The sequence below is a fragment of the Tubulanus polymorphus genome, unplaced genomic scaffold, assembly GCF_964204645.1.
Source record: "Tubulanus polymorphus unplaced genomic scaffold, tnTubPoly1.2 scaffold_21, whole genome shotgun sequence".
Taxonomy (NCBI): Eukaryota; Metazoa; Nemertea; class Palaeonemertea; order Tubulaniformes; family Tubulanidae; genus Tubulanus; species Tubulanus polymorphus.
In genome coordinates, this window is record NW_027437430.1 from 46,364 (window position 1) to 64,284 (window position 17,921).

A 17,921-nucleotide genomic window follows, 5' to 3' on the forward strand; every position below is an offset into this window, starting at 1 on the left:
CGCAGTCACGAGCGTGCGTCCTCGCCAGGCAGGTCACTAGTCCAACAAATTTTCCATTCGACAGTAATCGTAATCTGACCCAAGCAATCAAATGGGTCATAATTTAGATATATTCGTTTCTTTCTAGAAATGCGATCATAAAATCAGGGGCCGGTTGCCGAAAATTTGGTTAAAGATAATTTGCAGAAAAATACCATAGTAACAATGAATATCTTGTCATTGTGTTAACTCAACTTTTGAGCAACCGACCCCTGATTGTCAAGTGTTCGAATGACGCAACTTTTACATCACTCGAGGTGTGAGTCTATGCATGCGTTCCCCGAGTACAATCGATATTGTATTCATAACACTTATCGTTGTTGGACATAAACAGTGAGACTGTTTTTTCAAGCGGTATTAGATTACTCTCTATCGACCCGCTGTTTTTACGTAAATCCCGACCCATTTGTTACCCGTGTTATAAAAACAATCAGTCAGTTGAGATTCTTCTGGTCAAGATAAGTTACCCAGCAACTTCTATCCTTCAAGTAACCGCCTGGGTCGTTGGTACAGAGACACGTTGCGTCGTCATTTTGTGAAAATCTTAAAAAGGACAGTTTACTTGATGATATGCATAAACCAAAAAACTGGAAAAGTTATGTTTGATAGAATTTATTTAGGTAAAATTGAAAGTATATCATTCATTGTTTCACTGTTTTGTACATGTCGACTTCTCCGCATAAAATAACCCCCATCTTTGATTTCCGTTGTCACTGGCTCTTGTGATTTTCTCTTTCCATCCGTCGACAATATACAAATAATCAGACTCGCTAAATTCCTACAATTTAGAAGAAGACGCTTTCTGAACATCCACCGCCAGCCAAAAAGACAACACCAGCTTCACGTGTTTTTATACGTACTTTTATGAATTCGTCTTTGATATTTTCAGTTTTAGCAACTTCATTTTTCAAAACATCCACAAACATCTGAGTTCTGTCTTCGGCCTTTACATTGACGAAACCGACTTCTTCTAAAACCTGGTACAATTATGGCCACATTAATAAGAGTGAATTTCTGAAGACAATCAGTAGCTTGGATTATCTACGTACCTTTCCGTAAGCAGCTGGAGAAAGTAGTGTATAACCTCTCTGTTTCACATATTTTTGAAATTGTTCAGAATGCGTCCCATCACTGCAGCAATAATCTGTGATCAACAGTTTTCCTCCTGGCTTCAGCCATTTCTTGAAATAAGAACATTGGATTGAAAAAATTAACTCAATCGCGATAACACAACTATGAGAATAATGGCAGTTTAAGGTATCGAGGCTCGTACCAAAAATGATGAAAACAAGGCGTGTTTATCTGGAATGTGTAGAATTGTATCACGGCTGTAAATCACATCAAATTCATTTTCTGGATATTGAACTTTAGTTGCATCGACCACTTCAAATAACACCTAATGAAATAAAAACCGCACATGAGCACTCAAGTTCATGGGGGAATAAAACAGAGTTTCATATCTTCAATATGAATATATACCTTCGTGTTTTCTGCTCTCTCTTCGTTTACTCTTTCGATACCGATGCTTATCATATTCCCTGATAAGTCAATACCTAAAACTTCGCAATCATAGTCCTAAAAACATTGAAATTATCGTGAAAATCGTGAAGAAAATACTAAATCGTGTTGCAGACTGGAGAATAATGCAAACTTACGTCTACCATTAGAAAGGCACTACCTCCTATACCAACTCCAACATCTAATACTTTTTGACCTGGTTGCAGATTTAACATGGGCAAAAATTCCTATATAAACCAGAAAGAAAATAAATAAATCGTAGTGTTCCCTGAATAAAGACTACCTTTATAGGCGTTACCTTTGTGGTTTCGATTCCTCCAGTACTGACAAAATGGTGACCGAATATCTTCTCATATCGAAGTATACCCTGTCTTGTGTATTGTTGACCATCTAAAAATTCCATAAATGTTTTATATCCATGATAGTCATCTGCCAATCTAACTTTCTTCGCTAGGAAACATATTTGGTTCAATGTTCTTTCATGCTAGAAATAGGATCGTTTACATATTATGAGGCTTCATGATTATAACAAAAAGATAATCCCAGTAGATTTTTTACCTTCACGTAGGTTTGTAGAGATCTTGCGAAAACCAATTCGAAACCGTAGTTACATCCGGTTTCAGTTTTGATACTGCATGATTGTAGAAGAGCGCAGTACGAAGCCAAATCTCTGTATATCGTTGGGTCACCCGTCACATGAACTCGTTTACCTAGACAAGGAATAACGGAATATGATCTATTCATTTGGCTATTTTTTTCTCAACATATTTCTCAACAGAACGGTTTCTCTTACCAGCATTAAAACACGGTTCATGGAAAAAGAAATGACTTCCCTCTTTCAATGACCCAAGCAACGTGGACATCAAAGTTCTGCATTGTTCGTCTGTGAGAAACGCTAGCATAACATTTGAAAATGCAAGGTCGTACCTTTTTAAGTGAAAGTAGAAAAAAGAATTATATATCCATTGAAAATGTATATTAACAAATATTAGGATTTGACACAGCATTTGAAAAGTGCTTACTTATCTTGTTCCTTGGGCAGCTCGAGGACGTTTGACTCCACGAACGTTATATTTGATTTTGTACCATTACGCGCTTTATTTGCCGTTATAAATTCCGGTAGGAAGTCGACGGCAGTCAGAGACTGCGCCTTTTCTGATAGAACCCCAGTAAATCGACTGAAAAAAATCATTTATTAATGTAAATGACCTAAAATACATTCTAATGTAATCATTCATTATTCATATACGTCTAAGTTTGATTGGCAAAAAACATCATCGTGCAATTACTGAGCACCTAATGGAACTTACCCAGCACCGCTGCCAAGTTCTAGCACATTTTTGTCATTGAAATCAGGTAACAAACCCAGGACCTCTGCAACCTCTTCGTTGCTTATCTGTTCACCATTATCTCCGAGTAATACCTGCTTCACGTTGCCATTCTTTACCAAAGATGTGAAAAAATCTCTTGCAGTGTCCGACATGGCAGCAGCAATAGCAGACAGATGTCACCCGTGAACTAGCACTGACAGCAGTTCATAATTAAAACATGGGACAAGGTTCATAGCGTAGGTCTACTGTGTATGAACGTTGTACCATGGACTCTATACTGTAATTTGCTGTGTAGTCCATGGTTGTACCGAAGGTATATGAATTCAACAGTACACATGCGAACCGACTGATTCTTTTCAAAGAAATATATTTCTTGTCTGTTAATCGGTGGTGGCTTTCGCATAAATCTACTGGGTAGAGTAGTCTTAGAACATCGGCTAGAGAACTCGGTTCAACGTAAATCCAAGCCTTGACAAAAAACTAAAAAAAACTGATGCCCTAATCTTCATCCTCATGAATAATTCCAGACGGCTCCATATGCCGTAAGTCCGTTCTTGGTCGATTTGTCTTGTTTTTAAAAGCAAGTTGTTTATATCGGGGAACCAGGGACTGGGATAATAGCTACTTATTGAAATAAATTCCATGTGTTTCTAAATGCATGACGAATCAAAACTCGCAGACGCCATCTACCGGATATATTGCCTTCCTCGTATTCATTCCATACACAATAATATAACAAACAATTCATATATAAAAATATCGCGTTTATTTACATATTTATTGTTATTGACAACTGACATAATTTTCAGATGATTATTAGTATTTTGGTGTCGACTTGTATACGTTATGATTGTATTCCAAAAATTAATTTTCATTATGCCACCAAACATGCTACGAAATATATTATAATAATGTACGTGTTTATATATCATGGTTTTATTTCAAGACCGAGTGTTGAAAAATAGAAAACATTTTCGACGGATGAGATGAATTTCATAACCCGTTAAAATGCGTCACTACCGACACCGAAAATACACTAATAACGACTGTACCTCGCGGGACTGACTGAAAATCCACACGACTTTCACAGGCGAACATCGGTCTCATAAGAGACGTCATTAGCACAGACAGGAAGGCACGGCACCTCCCTGGCACAGGTCAATATCAACGACGTTCAATTTGAACCGAACGTCGGAATGAATTGTCCCGGTATCTGTGGTTGCGAGAATAACTCGAATATTCTGTTCTAGTCTGTGCTCTGTTACCGCCATGTCGAAGCCGAAATGGACGTAGATCTCACGTCGAGGTATAACAACTTACCGCCATATTCCTATTATTACGTATATTATATTACATATAGAGTTATTCTATAATCCACATCTATTTTTATGTGCACATGTATAAAATAATTCAAAATATTCCCAAAAAATGAACATATTAACATTTATTACAACAACAACAACATCTATCTCAACGTCAAATCTTTTTCGTAGATTTCGTTTTCACCAATGAAAATGACCGTTATATTGAAAATACATGTACGTATAGTCATGTATAAGCAATGATTTAGCGTGGTTTCTGTGCATGATTTCAAATGGACGAATCATTTTCAACGGCACCATTTACTTGCATAGTAAATTCCATTTTAGCAGATTGTATTTCTCCCGTGGTGGTGAAAACCGTTACTATAAAATATCATTTGTGACACAATGGTTAGTACATCTATATCAGAGAATAATGGACAGGGAAAAATTGGTACAATTGTTTTTGTACAAACGATATTTATAACAGCAGTGAAAGAGAGAGAGAGATATAGTGTTCAAGGAATGGTAGCGGAAATATGATTGATAACTCCGTCGTTTCGTTTAGGTGCATTTCGGTTTTGTGTCTCGTCGTCTGCATAGTAAGTATCGTCGGTTCCGTCGCTGCGCGTATTGTTACGTTTTCTCAGCGGTGAATCGTCGCTGCTGTAGCCGTTGTTTTCGGTGCCGTACGTTTTCTGGTCGGACACGTTGCCGTCGAGAGCCGTATCGGAACCGTTTATCGTGCGCTCCGCCGGTTTTCTCGGTTTCAGCCAACTTCCGGTGATTGTGTATATACCTCCGATTACGACACCCTGAAAAAGGTCGAAACATCGAGTTGGTTAAAATCAATTTTCTTCGCGAGAAAGAAACGTGCGAATAAATGAGCGAATATGAAATACGCTTACGATGAAAACGAAGACTCCACCAATGATGGTAACTGCCGACTGGAAACCAACGCTATGCGAAATATACCCTCCAAAAAGTGGACCAATGAAGTACCTAAAACGAGCAGTTATTGATAATCAATGATACAGTTTCAGTACCGATGAAACGACATCGACACCGTTATAATACATGTAATATCTTTCATTTGAATTACATGACACTTACCCAAACATGTCAGGGGCAAAAAATGCAGCTGAAACTAGCGCATTTGTATTTATGTGTTCAGGGTAACCAACAACGAGCCTGAAAATATGGAAGAAATTCGATATATATCTAACTGTATGTTACCTCAAACGTATGGTAGAGCTAAGAGCTAATCAGATGTAGTAATTATCATGAATTCCATGAAATCGGACACATATCATATTACTAATTGGACAGCCACACGCACTAAGTCAGAGGGAGGTGCAGTTCCCATAATTGAAATAGCTGTTATATCTATTTGGTTATTACAATATCTTTCATTACCAACATAGCTTCAACATTAACAAGTGTTTAATGGTTTCAGGTGAGAGAGCACTTACGTGGCATAAGCTAACATGTCAGCTGGGGTACCGATAGTCAAACCAACACAACCCAAACCAGCGACAAACATTCCCAAAAATATCATCCATAGGTCATTCCTGAAATATACGATAAACAAATCACACCATTATTAATGTTTGTTAAAGAGTCAGTGATGTCAATAACAATCTTCAAGAAAAACAGGTGAACTTACCCAGGTGTGACTCCAAATATTTGAGATTGACCAGTTAATACAATTCCAAGGGCGGAAAGGAATACACCAGTTATCATGAATGGTCGTCTTATACCCTAAATATAAACAGATATATGATCGATCAGACTCTTAATTACCAAAGGGATTATTCATTTTATATCATGCATATTCTACATAAAATCACTTTCATATAATTCCACTCATAAATGCATAAATAAGAAGTATTTGGGTTGATTATGTGGCAATTATTTCATTTCAGGCAACCTATATATGACCAGCTGTTGTAGGTGGTGACAATGAGTCAGAGCTTCGACAGTCACGCTTTCGATGATACATATTATTTGATACTACAGTAAACTCGATATACCAGCCCACTTTTACAGCCCCATTGAATATTCATAATGCTTACCGTTTTATCCAAAACAAATCCGAAAATGACTGATCCGATGGCATATGTCAATATTGATACTAAATACACCAATCCAATCAAAGAGGCTTCTAACTTGAAATACTGAAAATAGTAAAGAATAGATATTGATACCACTTTTTTTTTTTTGATACATGGAATATATTCAATCAGTGGCTAAGTTTTTAGATGGTTGAACCACATGCTATATTTAGTTTAAGACTAGGTTGATAAAGTTCATGAAGGATTATTGATCCATGATTTGTTTGTCCATGGTTGGATAAATACTTAGGTCTACATGTACATTTGTTGACAACGAATGTAATTTCAGACATGTTCAACTATTGTCTATTATTGAAAAGTCGTTGAATTTTCTATTGCGTTGTATATCATACAGTGAATATGCAACAAATATGGACAATATTTTTAACACATTTTACATAAAAGGGTTTCAGAAAAGAGAATAGAATTAAAATTTAATGTGAAGCTTCTATGAAGCTGAAGCTGATTCGGGTTGTTTGTATTTACAAACTCGATGTTGGTTCTGCGAGCAACCATAGCAACACATGCCTAGTCAAAATGGCAGCCATTGTTTCGTGAACTGCACGCACACTGTTCTGTGTATTCAGAAACACGTCTTACAGCTGTCACATTTTGCCCGACTATTTCAACCTCATAGAACCACAAAAATATCAACTGTATACATATGAATTGTTCTATGCGCTTTACAGATTTGTAACCATTTTTGTTCGGGGTAAATTACATTGAACAGTACGGATTTTATTCTATTCTACATCAAACTATGAATGGATCAAATGTTGGAATTCATTATAATACATCGTTTGATGGTAGATGTCCCATGAGTCCTTTAAAGCACATACAAAAGTTTCATGTGGGGCAATTATACGACGTATAAAACCAATTTTATTATTCATCGCTGAATAGGAGCAAATTATAAAATAGCTTTTTTATGATTTTATGCGTCACACGTTCAAAATACAAAACGCAGTACACACTGTACTGAACTGAACAAAGTTCTGCACTCAGTCTTAAAACACAAGTCGTTTTTTTAAAAGACCATTGTGCACCGGAGAATGACGTAAGCGTTAGGTAGACATTTACCTTTTTTAAGAATAGAGCCAAAGTTGGTTCGGCAAATCCGAGTAGCACACCATGTAACATAATGACAACTGCTGCCATGAATATTGGACCGTGTCTGAAAAGACGTAGGTAGTCTCTGGGCGTCGTATGAGGTGCTTCCACATGGTCTACAAAATAGAGAGATATAACGATTAATTATTTGCAAATGAAAATTAATTGACAATATCAATAGACTTAAATATTCCTTTATTTACCTGTATTTGGCATAATTGCAGTTGCAATTACAGTAAATGTAAACAACACTCCTCCCATAACCACAAATGGTGTCACGAAACCGCCAACCTGGTACAGAGCACCTCCTAAAACTGGACCCAACATGGCTCCAATGCTGCTTACGCCAGCCGTCAAACCCTGAGAAAATGAAAAAACATTTTATGAGAATCAACTCAAAAGATTCGTTCGTGGAAATGTATATTTCAATTCATCTGGATTTAGTTCGACGGTTGAGAGTTAGCGTTAACATCGGGTTCATTTTCGATGAGTTAACTCCGAAACTCAGAACTATGGAATTTGATACCGATAAGATACTTATGACGTACATAAATGGTACTCGTTTTATCTGGATACAGCGTAATACACAGTGCAGTACCAGTAGCCATGAACATTCCACCTCCAAAAGCCATAGTGAAACGAAGTATGAAGCTAAATGCAGTAAATACGGCACCAGGGGGTGCGTATTTCAAAAACCTGTCGATAAAACAACAAAAAATATTAATACAAGTAACTTGGCGAACCAAACAAAGTGTAACGCATTCTTCGATTACCTCAGCAAACTTACCCAAATGCTATCACAGATATAGAGTTGAGAAAAGCTCCCGAAGCGAACATACATTTAACACCTATTCGAACCATCTGAAATATAATAAATGATTTAAAAGTTTTATTCATAGAAGTTTAATAATTTCCTAGTATATTCAGTTTAATTTGTTACGTGATGTAGTCACTTTTTTTCTTGTTTTCTTGGACATTTCCGAATAATTAGATCTTTCTAGTTGTAGAGGAATTTGTTTCATCCTTTTTTCTTGATTTATTTCAGAAAGATTGGGGAATTCTTTGCAGTTTGGGTGGAGATATAGGTTTGAGCAAATGTCGCAATTAAATTCACAGATTTCCACTATTCTTCTGAGAATAGACGCACTTCGAAGAATATCGACACACAGAATTCAGACTGAACAGAAATGGTCATGAATTAATCTGTTCATTCATTATATATGACCTACTATAGCTATTGCAGAAACTAAAGAATTATGTATATACAACATACATGACCCGCAGTATAATAGAAATCTGTTTGATCATGTCAGTACATTGAAAAACAATGAATTCAACTAGAACACCTTCATGTGAACATACTTCTGGTATAGGAGATCTAATATTTATAGTTACTTATGTGTATAATGCGATCAGCTGCCAATTTTTACAATATATATATAGAAACCACATGATGTTCAAATATCAATTCTATATCGATTTTGTGCAACATATTTATATATATATGAAACACCTGCCACTGTATCATCGAAATACTGTTTTCAAAACGAAAATCAGAGATATGTCATGATAATCTCAGATTCTATTTATTTCGTGATAAGTTAACGTTCAGTTATTTTATTTCACTATTTAAAAGGTTTTCATTTCGTTTCAATTTGATTTCAATATACCAGGAAGCAGTAGAACACCGTAGAAAGTGTTTTCTAAGAATAGCGATAATACATAGTAGGCTTACAAAGGAATGTAATACGCTGTGTGAAGGGAATTGCTGATAAATTGTTGAGTAATGTCCAATACCAATATGTAGCCTGCATAATTAATTCATTACTCGATATGTAATAATATTTTGTTTCCAAGAGATAATTGATTATCATAAGAAACTCAATAGACAATACGGACATCTAAGACAAAATACACTTAATAATCAAAAAGAAATGGGTTCTACGCGATATTTATCTAAGTCGGCCACAAAATACCCGTAGTTTAACCCTGTCTTTATCAGGAACTATTGATTGAAGGAAAGTAAACAACATTTCAACAATGGCACAAAATGTTCCCGGTGTTAATGTCCAAAGTTCTCAATATGGTCCGATGTATATATCGACCCTAAATTTATCTGTTTATGTTGACACAAAACTAATGAATATTCAAAATAAAGTCGACTTTATCGAAGTATCTACTAAATATTAAAATCAGAATATATAAACGCATTACATTAATCTATAGCCTACAAGGAATTGTATTGAGAGGGATAACCAGGTCAATTAGAGTTTATTCAGTGGTTGAACGGGAAATGAGAGGTCGGGCAATAATTGATGCGCAGTTATCGTTATTTTTCGGGTATTCACATATCCTGGTCGCAAATGAGGCAGTATCACAAGGCTGGTATGCTATGATGGTATAAAAAAAATAATGGAAACTGAACATATGTATACACTTAAGAGATACAAGCGATTTCATTAAAACAAAAACAATTTCTATCTTTCCTAGGGGCCACCGATGACATCTACGTTCATATTGCGTAGTGTCTGTTTATTTTACGATTGTATTGATCTGCGAAGGTGAAGTGAACACCCGAAGGTATACTTACATATATGCCGGAAAGAGTGACGGCTATGAATTCGCCTATGGGAAAGGCGGATATAACCCATCCTATTGTTCCAGAATTCAAACCCTTTTCCACCGCCTGAAATTAAAAGAAAATGGTCAATGAATTCTGGACTCCTGGAAAAAGATACATCGTAAAACACTCAAAATAATCATATGTATTTTTTAAAGTTTATTTCTTTTTATTCAGCTCAATGTCAATTCGAATTCAGTTGCTAATAAGCGGAAGTGAGAAACATGGGCATCAGGGTTCTGTTGTAAATTATCAGATAATTCATCAGCCCGGATGTGTTAAACTCGGGTGAGTCAAACACATGACTAATCCTGATATCTCTAATTATACATACACACTGCAATATATAGTTACTAATTTGACTATTTTGTGATTAGGACTAAAGCCCCCCCCCCCCCCCGGACACGTTCTTTCCCAGGAGACATGAAATATAGCGTGTTACAATGGATAGATTCTCGTGTGACTGGTGGTGTGCTCACATAGCTCCGGTGCTGTCACAAATCGCCATGGTTACATTGTGAAGGGCTGATATGTATGTTTTAAAACTAATTGAATGTTTTTCACTTTAGAATCTTAAGCATTTATAACACTAGCATTCAACAGGCCTCTGCAACGCAGTCAAGGCTGGAATGAACAAGCCTATTTTAAATTCCACATTTATGACTGGAAAATGACGCATCGTTGGAGAATCTAAACATTCTTTTAACAGATAACGAAAACTTGCTAACCTCGTCAGCTGGAGGTTAGCAATCGTTAAGCACTCTAGGAATTTGACAATAGTGACCGAGAGGGTTCTTTAGGTTCATATTCAAACTATTCAACTACCCGTATTCAAAAAAGAAGTGTTCTAGTTATCAGAACAATCATTCATGGAAAATAACCATATCGCCAATGGGGTCACGTGATAATGGTGTATATAAGGTTATATCTTACCTCTTGCGGGTAGAAGGGAGCCAACATGAAGAAACAGAGGCAACCAAAGAACAATAGCAAGGAAAATAGAGCGATTATGCACATGTCCTTTTTCTTGTAACCGCAACATAATTTGTCCATGTGGTCCCCCTCCACTTCATCATTTGGGAGGAGATTCTCTTGAGAAGATGCCGAAGAGTCCGAAGATGTCGGAGAATTTAATTCACCATTTCCTAATGATGGGTTGATCCCGTTCTGAATGTTCAATTGCGGGCTTTCTTCGTCGATAAGCGTGATTTTTTCTGTCGTCGCCATTTTAATATTATATAGTTTTGCAGATATAAATCCTTCGTATAAATCCGTTTAGTTTATTCGAATTGTTTCAGGTCGAATTGGAAGAGTTTTAGTTTCGATTACTAATCACAAGATGCCGGCTGATGATGATGCTGAAATATCGTACGATAAACGACCTTGAGTTGTCGGCGTCCGTTTATTCCACTCTAGCTTCATAATTTCCTGCAATACGGATATAAAAGACGCATTTAGCTACACGCTAAGTACACTATTATACTGAGCTGTAAACTTACAGCGAAATAAACATCAATGGAGACTTTATAACTGGTTCTGAGCGAATATATATATGTATTAAAATCCAGACGCTTTTCGTTCCACACCCTGAATGTGCGAACTGCGTTACACTAGCGCCACATAGAATATACCAACTAAAACTGCACTCAGTACTGAAAATCATCAGCAGTACTGCTGTTGCTACACAACATATGACGATAAAACCACACGCGTTCAGTACAACCAGTACGTGGGACGGGTATAATAGACACTAGCCTATGCGGTGCAGGACCCAGTAGCTTCGATCTAATTGCTATGAATTAATAATCTAACTAATTGAATGGTGAATTTGAACGAGTGCTGCGAGGTCGGGCATTTCCGAATCGGACCCGAAACTAATGGGTTAATCTTCTGTCTAGACGCAGCGTTGATCTCACAGTAAATAAGACTCAATTCAATTCATGTAGCTCCTCAGAATCCTCGACCAAGTCAAATATATTCGTCGGTATAATGGGGTATAACAACGCTTAAGATGCCTATCCCTTTCTTACTACAAAAACATACCTCTTCCATCATATTTTGAGAGAAATCCTCTAGCCTACAAACGACAGGCTACATACACTACACCACCTCCATAAGACATGTCTGAGTGAGACGAGACTTAGATGAGTGCCACGAGCTTTTGTACGCTCTTTTGTCCCGTTTCCCCATGAACTGCTATTGTTGTTATGCTGGGGCGGACTTTTAGGCTATTTGCGACATGTGGCTTTATTTATTAGTCAAAATGAATTTGTCCTAATTACATGGCATCGGAAAGTCGATGTAAATTCAATGCCGGCTTAAAGTCTTAAAGTAAATTCATATTAAATTCTGATTTCCTGTCGATTATACTCCACTCACTGAAAGTTGGAAATTGCTCGGATTGACAAGATCGTAGTAACGTTAGAGCCTAAACGCATAGTGACAACATTTTTTAAACTCCAAAATCACTAGAGTTTAGAGTTAACCACACAGCACCACGATCGACACCCCCACCTGGCGTACGAGGGGAATACGCCTAGTTTTTGAAATTAACATTCCCCAAGGATATAGGCCTATGATAGAAATCACCAGTAAAGAATCTATGCGCTTTCGCCTACTTACATAACATCCGCAAGAAAGTTAGTCTTGATCCGTAATCTGTAAATGAATGCCGCTGTGATATAGGAGCACACTGGACTGACGGTTTGGTCACACCGAAGTTTACTGACGTATGGCTTGTGCATGTACAGACCTACGACGTCAAAGATTACTGATCCATTACGTCGATAAAAGTATAAGCTTAGTTTGGCAATATTCCATGTCGTAACCTGCGCGCGAAGATTTCAATCTAGATTAATTAATAGCTATTGAACAATAGATTTCTCGAAATTGCCTTCTACGTACTGGGGGAGTTTCGTGGACTGTGACAGCACTTGTCATTGATCAGACACAACGCGTCATCGGAGCGAGACTGATTAACAGGTTTTTTTACAGTTTTTTGGGAAGAGTGATATCATTGAAAGATAAGTCAAACATATGATGACATTTATTGAACTCTTTTGAGAAGTTATTATAGAAGTTCAGCAAAATAAAAAATTATTTCGATTAGCATGAGAAGAAGATCAATGTGTTGACATAAATTAATGTTTATTTTTCTAAATAAATTTAAACAACTTGTGATATTATGCAAGACAACAGCTGTAATAATTTCTTCAATACTTCGTTATATCGAGATATTCATATTTTAAACTTTATGAAAAAAATCATAAGAAATAACAAAATCTACGCAAATCTATCCACTATGCAAAGATGAATAAATTTTAAATTATCTAATTTCCCAATATTCAATAAACAAATGGAAAATAGAATAGACAAAATTGCCTGGGACCTGCTGCACTGTCATGGCCTAGATTTAAGACCAGTCTAAGAAAAATCTTGTGAACATTTAAGACCATTTCTTAAGAATTGTTATGCAACTGAGCCCTGAAGGTCAGTTTGATTAAAGAACCGGGTTTTTAGTAAAAGAAAGACATTTAGTTATAACAAGCTATTTTCCACCGGATTTAGATCATACATGTAGTGTTATCATAATTCTGTGCAACAATATTAACAATTCAAAATTTATGAATAACAAGGAGTATTTGCATTGTTTAGTAATTTTGACCAAGATCTATGGCTACACTGTCAAAAACCTATTTGTCTAACAGGTTTTTTTAAGTACAAAAAATTTATTGGTCCACTGAAAATATTAATAGATAAAAATTTTTTATAAAGAAGACACCGTTGTCCATTGAATAAATTCGCTTGATTTAACCATGGACTATAACTATACCATTTTTCTATAAGATCTATAGAGTAGAAGTTGTTCTGGAACATGTTAGAAATTGTCATACGGTACTCAACTGACTTGAGTCATTAGTCAAACAATCATTGTATATGTAATTAAAGCTACTGGAACTAATACCTGGTACACATTGTATATCATAACTTAGATGTTACCGGCTTAAGCCTGACTTGTACCGGTACTGGTATGCTTACGTATTTCTCTTAACAGACTGTTCATTATGCAAAATACATTCAATTACATGAAAGAAGTCTAATGAAATTCTTATTCTAAAACCATAATTTAAAAGATACAATTGTTTCACTATAAATACAGCTTATGCATGGACATGAATATTATAGACATTTAATGAAAATGGCAATATTTGGCACTAAAAGTGATAAATTTTGTCTTTCGTAGCACCTCGATTTTTTCAAAATGCTTTTTATTCGATTGATTTAGCAGTGAGTCTATTCTGTAAGAACTTCATTAATCAGCTGTGAATCCTCGCCTAGTATCGAACACAACTCTTTCAAACGGTCTTGCATTTTAGGCATCCCGGACAGGGCAGTTTCCAGGTGAACTTTCTCCTCTTCAAGAGATACACGCGCAGCGCAATCAAACTGAACAAATTTCCAGCCACCTTCTCCATCAAACTGTAATAAGTGGCTGTGAAATTTCCTGAAACATACGAAACAGAATTTAGCGCTATGAATTCAACCTTCTCAATAATGGGTACAAAATACCACCCGTACTCACCATAACGATGGACGATGTGTTATTGTAAGGAGAATAATTCCATTATCTTTTGCCGTTTGGTAAATTTTACTTTCGACGTCAATAGATACAGCACTTGTACATTCATCTAACAGGGCGAATCTAGGCCTGAAATGTGATACATACCGGTATCTATAGTCTACAATCTTTAGGTAGCGTGTACATCTATCATATCTCTACTTACTTGTGGTAGAAAAGTCGAGCCATTCCCATTCGCTGTTTTTCACCACCAGACAAAACATCTTTCCAATCACTCACCGCATCCCAACCTATCGATACATGCAAATATGTGCGTGTAAAATTTCATAAATCTCGATAAAACATAAAACAAAAGAAAAACTTTCGGTTTGAAACATTGACAATAGTGATTGATGCTTACCCCCTTCTCTATGAACGATATATTGTAAATTGACTATATCCAGAATGTTTTCCAAGTCGGAATCATTGTAACCTTTGCTGCGCATATCTTCTAATGTATCTGGATACATCACTTGGTCACGTAGACTTCCGATAGACATGTACGGTCTGAAAACAAAAACCAAAACTTTCATTTGTACTCGTAAAATACCCTTCTCGAAGATCAGATTTTAAAGGGCAGGTTACCTCTGAGGTATATAGAACATTCGATATGGTGGTGGTTTATATAGATGTCCATGGTACACTGGCCACAATCCACTCAATATTCGAAATAGTGAACTTTTACCACAACCATTCGGACCAGTAATCAATAAATGCATCCCTGATCTAACCTAGAATTAAGTGAGCTAACGTACAACACCTAGTCAACAGCATATTCAGGAAAATATATGTTTTGTACAAAAAATGCTAGTTATTCAAGTCAGGATAGAGCTATATACCTAATAAAACAATGTTGAAATTAATTTACCTCAAAGCTGAGACTATTGACCACTATATCTCCATTTGGAGTAATGATGGGTACATCTTCTAATACAATGTCTGTCTCTGTGTCTGTCACTTTTCCTGTGAAGAAAGAATTATCAAACGTGCGCCATCTATCATGAATTGTCAAAATACATATTCAGTGGTACTCACCCCTCATAACTAGAGAGCTTTCAATCTTATCCTGTGATGTATTGTTTTTACCGTTGGTTACAGTAGAGCGAACGTACTTCCCTTCTTTTACATCTTCAAATACGTTGAATAGATCAGCGACACGACTTGTATACCCGGCTAATTCAGTCACCTGAACAATCATTTAAAAAATCACCACTCATAAATTTATAATCCAAGGCCATTATTCGTTTAGATAAATATCAATATTTACTGACATCTTTGTAAGAAGAAATGATGCGTTCAACCGCATCAGCTGAATTTATTAGTAAATTTCGAGCAGTTGTGAATGCCTTTGTTCGTTCGCTCACTCCGCCATCAGGATCATCATCTACGTATGAACCTACAATAAAATTCACACAGTTTATAGGCCTAATCCCGTTTCAAGATCCTGGAAAAAACTGTGGGCCTACGCCTAAGAACTCCCAATTTTCAGTTTTCAACTATAAACCATTTTCATCAAAATTAAGTCAAAAACCGAAAATTCAGAGTTCATTATAAATTCATTCATTATTCATTATTATTATTATCATTATCATTATTATCATTAGATTCCAAAATCATTTTGATGGATGGGTTTGACACTTGTGTCCTTATTTGTAACGCATTGCGAATATCTGCCTCTTCTAGTAACAAAGTTACACACCATCAGCTTTAACAGCTTTAGCAGTAATTACAGGTACTGCAATTATCATCATTCCAGCTGTACTCCAGATATACTTCATCAGAAACTGCTCCAACATTATGTACCAAAGTTTCTTCGAAAATATCAAATTCATTTGTTCTGCCAGTAATTTGAAACCTTTAAACAACAAATTCATTTCAACCTGGAACAAAATTAAATCGTTAACAGTAAGAATAATCATTAATGTTCTTTCACTAAATGATCGCAAGCGATGAGGTTTGTTAGGTTTTACCTCATGTCCAGCATAAAAGGCAATCTCTTCAGCATTAGCGATGATCCTCGAATGTAAATAACGCAGATATCCTTTTCTATTTGCTTCTTCAGCGACCAGTTTACCAAATGTTGGAGAAACAAATTTCAGTATTTGTCCAGTACATAAGACGACAGAAGTAGCTATAACTGCTGGTATTTTAGAACTAGCCCCACGACTACGCGCTAATTGAAACAAGGCAAAGTTAATAAGAGCTACATCTAATATGGGTTTTGTTAGATGGGAATACAAATGAGACAGAGTTGAGGTAAACATAGTAATATCCTCTGTAAGACATTGATCAACATTGGCTAAACGTCCATCTAAATTGCTAACTCTATAATACGTCTGCTCTTTAAAATAAGCTCTATACGCATGTTTTACTAGTTTTGAACGTAAAGCAAGCGCTAGTTTGTTTTCAAAGAAGCGTATAAGACTGTTGATAAATGTTGCAGGAACAGCAATAAGTAACCATTTCATAACTTCAATAGCAAACTTCATCACATTTTTCTGGACAATAGCTTTCACAATTCTACCGTCCAATTTGGCAACGTAAATGGACAGAAAGGTGCGGGTAATTAATGAGGTGGTGTGGAGAACCAGGATCCCAAATTCCTTTGACAGCGGTCCAGGTATCATTATCTTAATCAATTTCTTCAGCTGCTTTAAGAATAATTTATTGACAGCTGGTGAATTCTTCTTTTGTAGATTATTGGAAATAATTTGACAGTCATTTTTGTTTTCCGTTCGTTTGACGTTGTTTTGAATCGACGGCGAAGATGAAGATGTGATCTGATGATTGTCGATGTCATCGCGTGACTTCCGGGTTCCAGACAGCAGGATCGGATATAGCTTTTTAACGCTGTATACCGCAAATATCGCTACCGCAGCACCCCCAGCCAGCTTCCCACAAGCGGCTTTATTTTTCTGACTCATTTGAAGCAGTCTAGACATCTTTGGAAGGGCAGAAGGACACAATTTCAAACATAATTTGACAGATTTCGTCGTTGTTGATGACAGGACGCCGCCATCTTTACCGACCGGCTTATAGCGCCAACTAGTGACGATATAGTGAACTACTGATTCTTCCTGTTGCAGATTTTAATTGTTTTTCGTTGAGATATGAATTGGGTCGGTGGCGTGCGAAGTAGAATAGTGAAGCGTAAAACCGAAAAGCAACTGCAGAAGGTTTAATATTGATCACTGATCTCGAAGTTAACTCGTAATTTTACATTATACAAAAGAATCGTCTGTAATCATGATGCTCCATATTTTTGGTGGC

The 17,921-nt window shown here is 36.4% G+C and overlaps 3 protein-coding genes across 6 annotated transcripts; all 3 read right to left on the bottom strand.

Annotated features, from left to right (window-relative positions):
* Positions 1 to 635: 635 nt before the first annotated feature.
* Positions 636 to 3,167, bottom strand: LOC141914452 (uncharacterized). The gene is made up of 11 exons (XM_074805651.1): positions 2,868 to 3,167; positions 2,580 to 2,735; positions 2,351 to 2,484; positions 2,116 to 2,267; positions 1,856 to 2,041; positions 1,695 to 1,784; positions 1,519 to 1,614; positions 1,313 to 1,435; positions 1,089 to 1,220; positions 900 to 1,016; positions 636 to 817 (listed from the first exon to the last, which is right to left on the bottom strand). The coding sequence occupies exons 1-11, from the start codon at positions 3,038 to 3,040 to the stop codon at positions 689 to 691; spliced, it is 1,488 nt and encodes a 495-aa protein (XP_074661752.1). The 5' UTR covers positions 3,041 to 3,167; the 3' UTR covers positions 636 to 688.
* A 484-nt stretch (positions 3,168 to 3,651) lies between these two features.
* LOC141914451 (MFS-type transporter SLC18B1-like) lies at positions 3,652 to 12,805 on the bottom strand. Of its 4 annotated transcripts, none has more exons than XM_074805646.1 (13): positions 12,656 to 12,805; positions 10,967 to 11,461; positions 10,004 to 10,099; positions 8,201 to 8,274; positions 7,962 to 8,109; positions 7,617 to 7,773; positions 7,384 to 7,529; positions 6,265 to 6,366; positions 5,856 to 5,950; positions 5,662 to 5,760; positions 5,303 to 5,380; positions 5,098 to 5,191; positions 3,652 to 5,004 (listed from the first exon to the last, which is right to left on the bottom strand). In XM_074805646.1, the coding sequence occupies exons 2-13, from the start codon at positions 11,258 to 11,260 to the stop codon at positions 4,708 to 4,710; spliced, it is 1,680 nt and encodes a 559-aa protein (XP_074661747.1). In that variant the 5' UTR covers positions 11,261 to 11,461; positions 12,656 to 12,805; the 3' UTR covers positions 3,652 to 4,707. The 4 variants fall into 4 exon arrangements, with proteins under 4 accessions (XP_074661747.1, XP_074661750.1, XP_074661749.1 ...); XM_074805649.1 differs by lacking the exon at positions 12,656 to 12,805 and adding an exon at positions 12,077 to 12,179; XM_074805648.1 differs by lacking the exon at positions 12,656 to 12,805 and adding an exon at positions 11,533 to 11,771.
* Positions 12,806 to 13,226: 421 nt separating this feature from the next.
* On the bottom strand, positions 13,227 to 17,677 carry LOC141914450 (ATP-binding cassette sub-family D member 2-like). The gene is made up of 10 exons (XM_074805645.1): positions 16,622 to 17,677; positions 16,351 to 16,531; positions 15,923 to 16,047; positions 15,687 to 15,837; positions 15,520 to 15,614; positions 15,237 to 15,382; positions 15,013 to 15,158; positions 14,818 to 14,902; positions 14,616 to 14,741; positions 13,227 to 14,537 (listed from the first exon to the last, which is right to left on the bottom strand). Exons 1-10 carry the CDS (start codon positions 17,591 to 17,593, stop codon positions 14,327 to 14,329), a joined length of 2,238 nt encoding a protein of 745 aa, XP_074661746.1. The 5' UTR covers positions 17,594 to 17,677; the 3' UTR covers positions 13,227 to 14,326.
* Between the last annotated feature and the right edge of the window lie 244 nt (positions 17,678 to 17,921).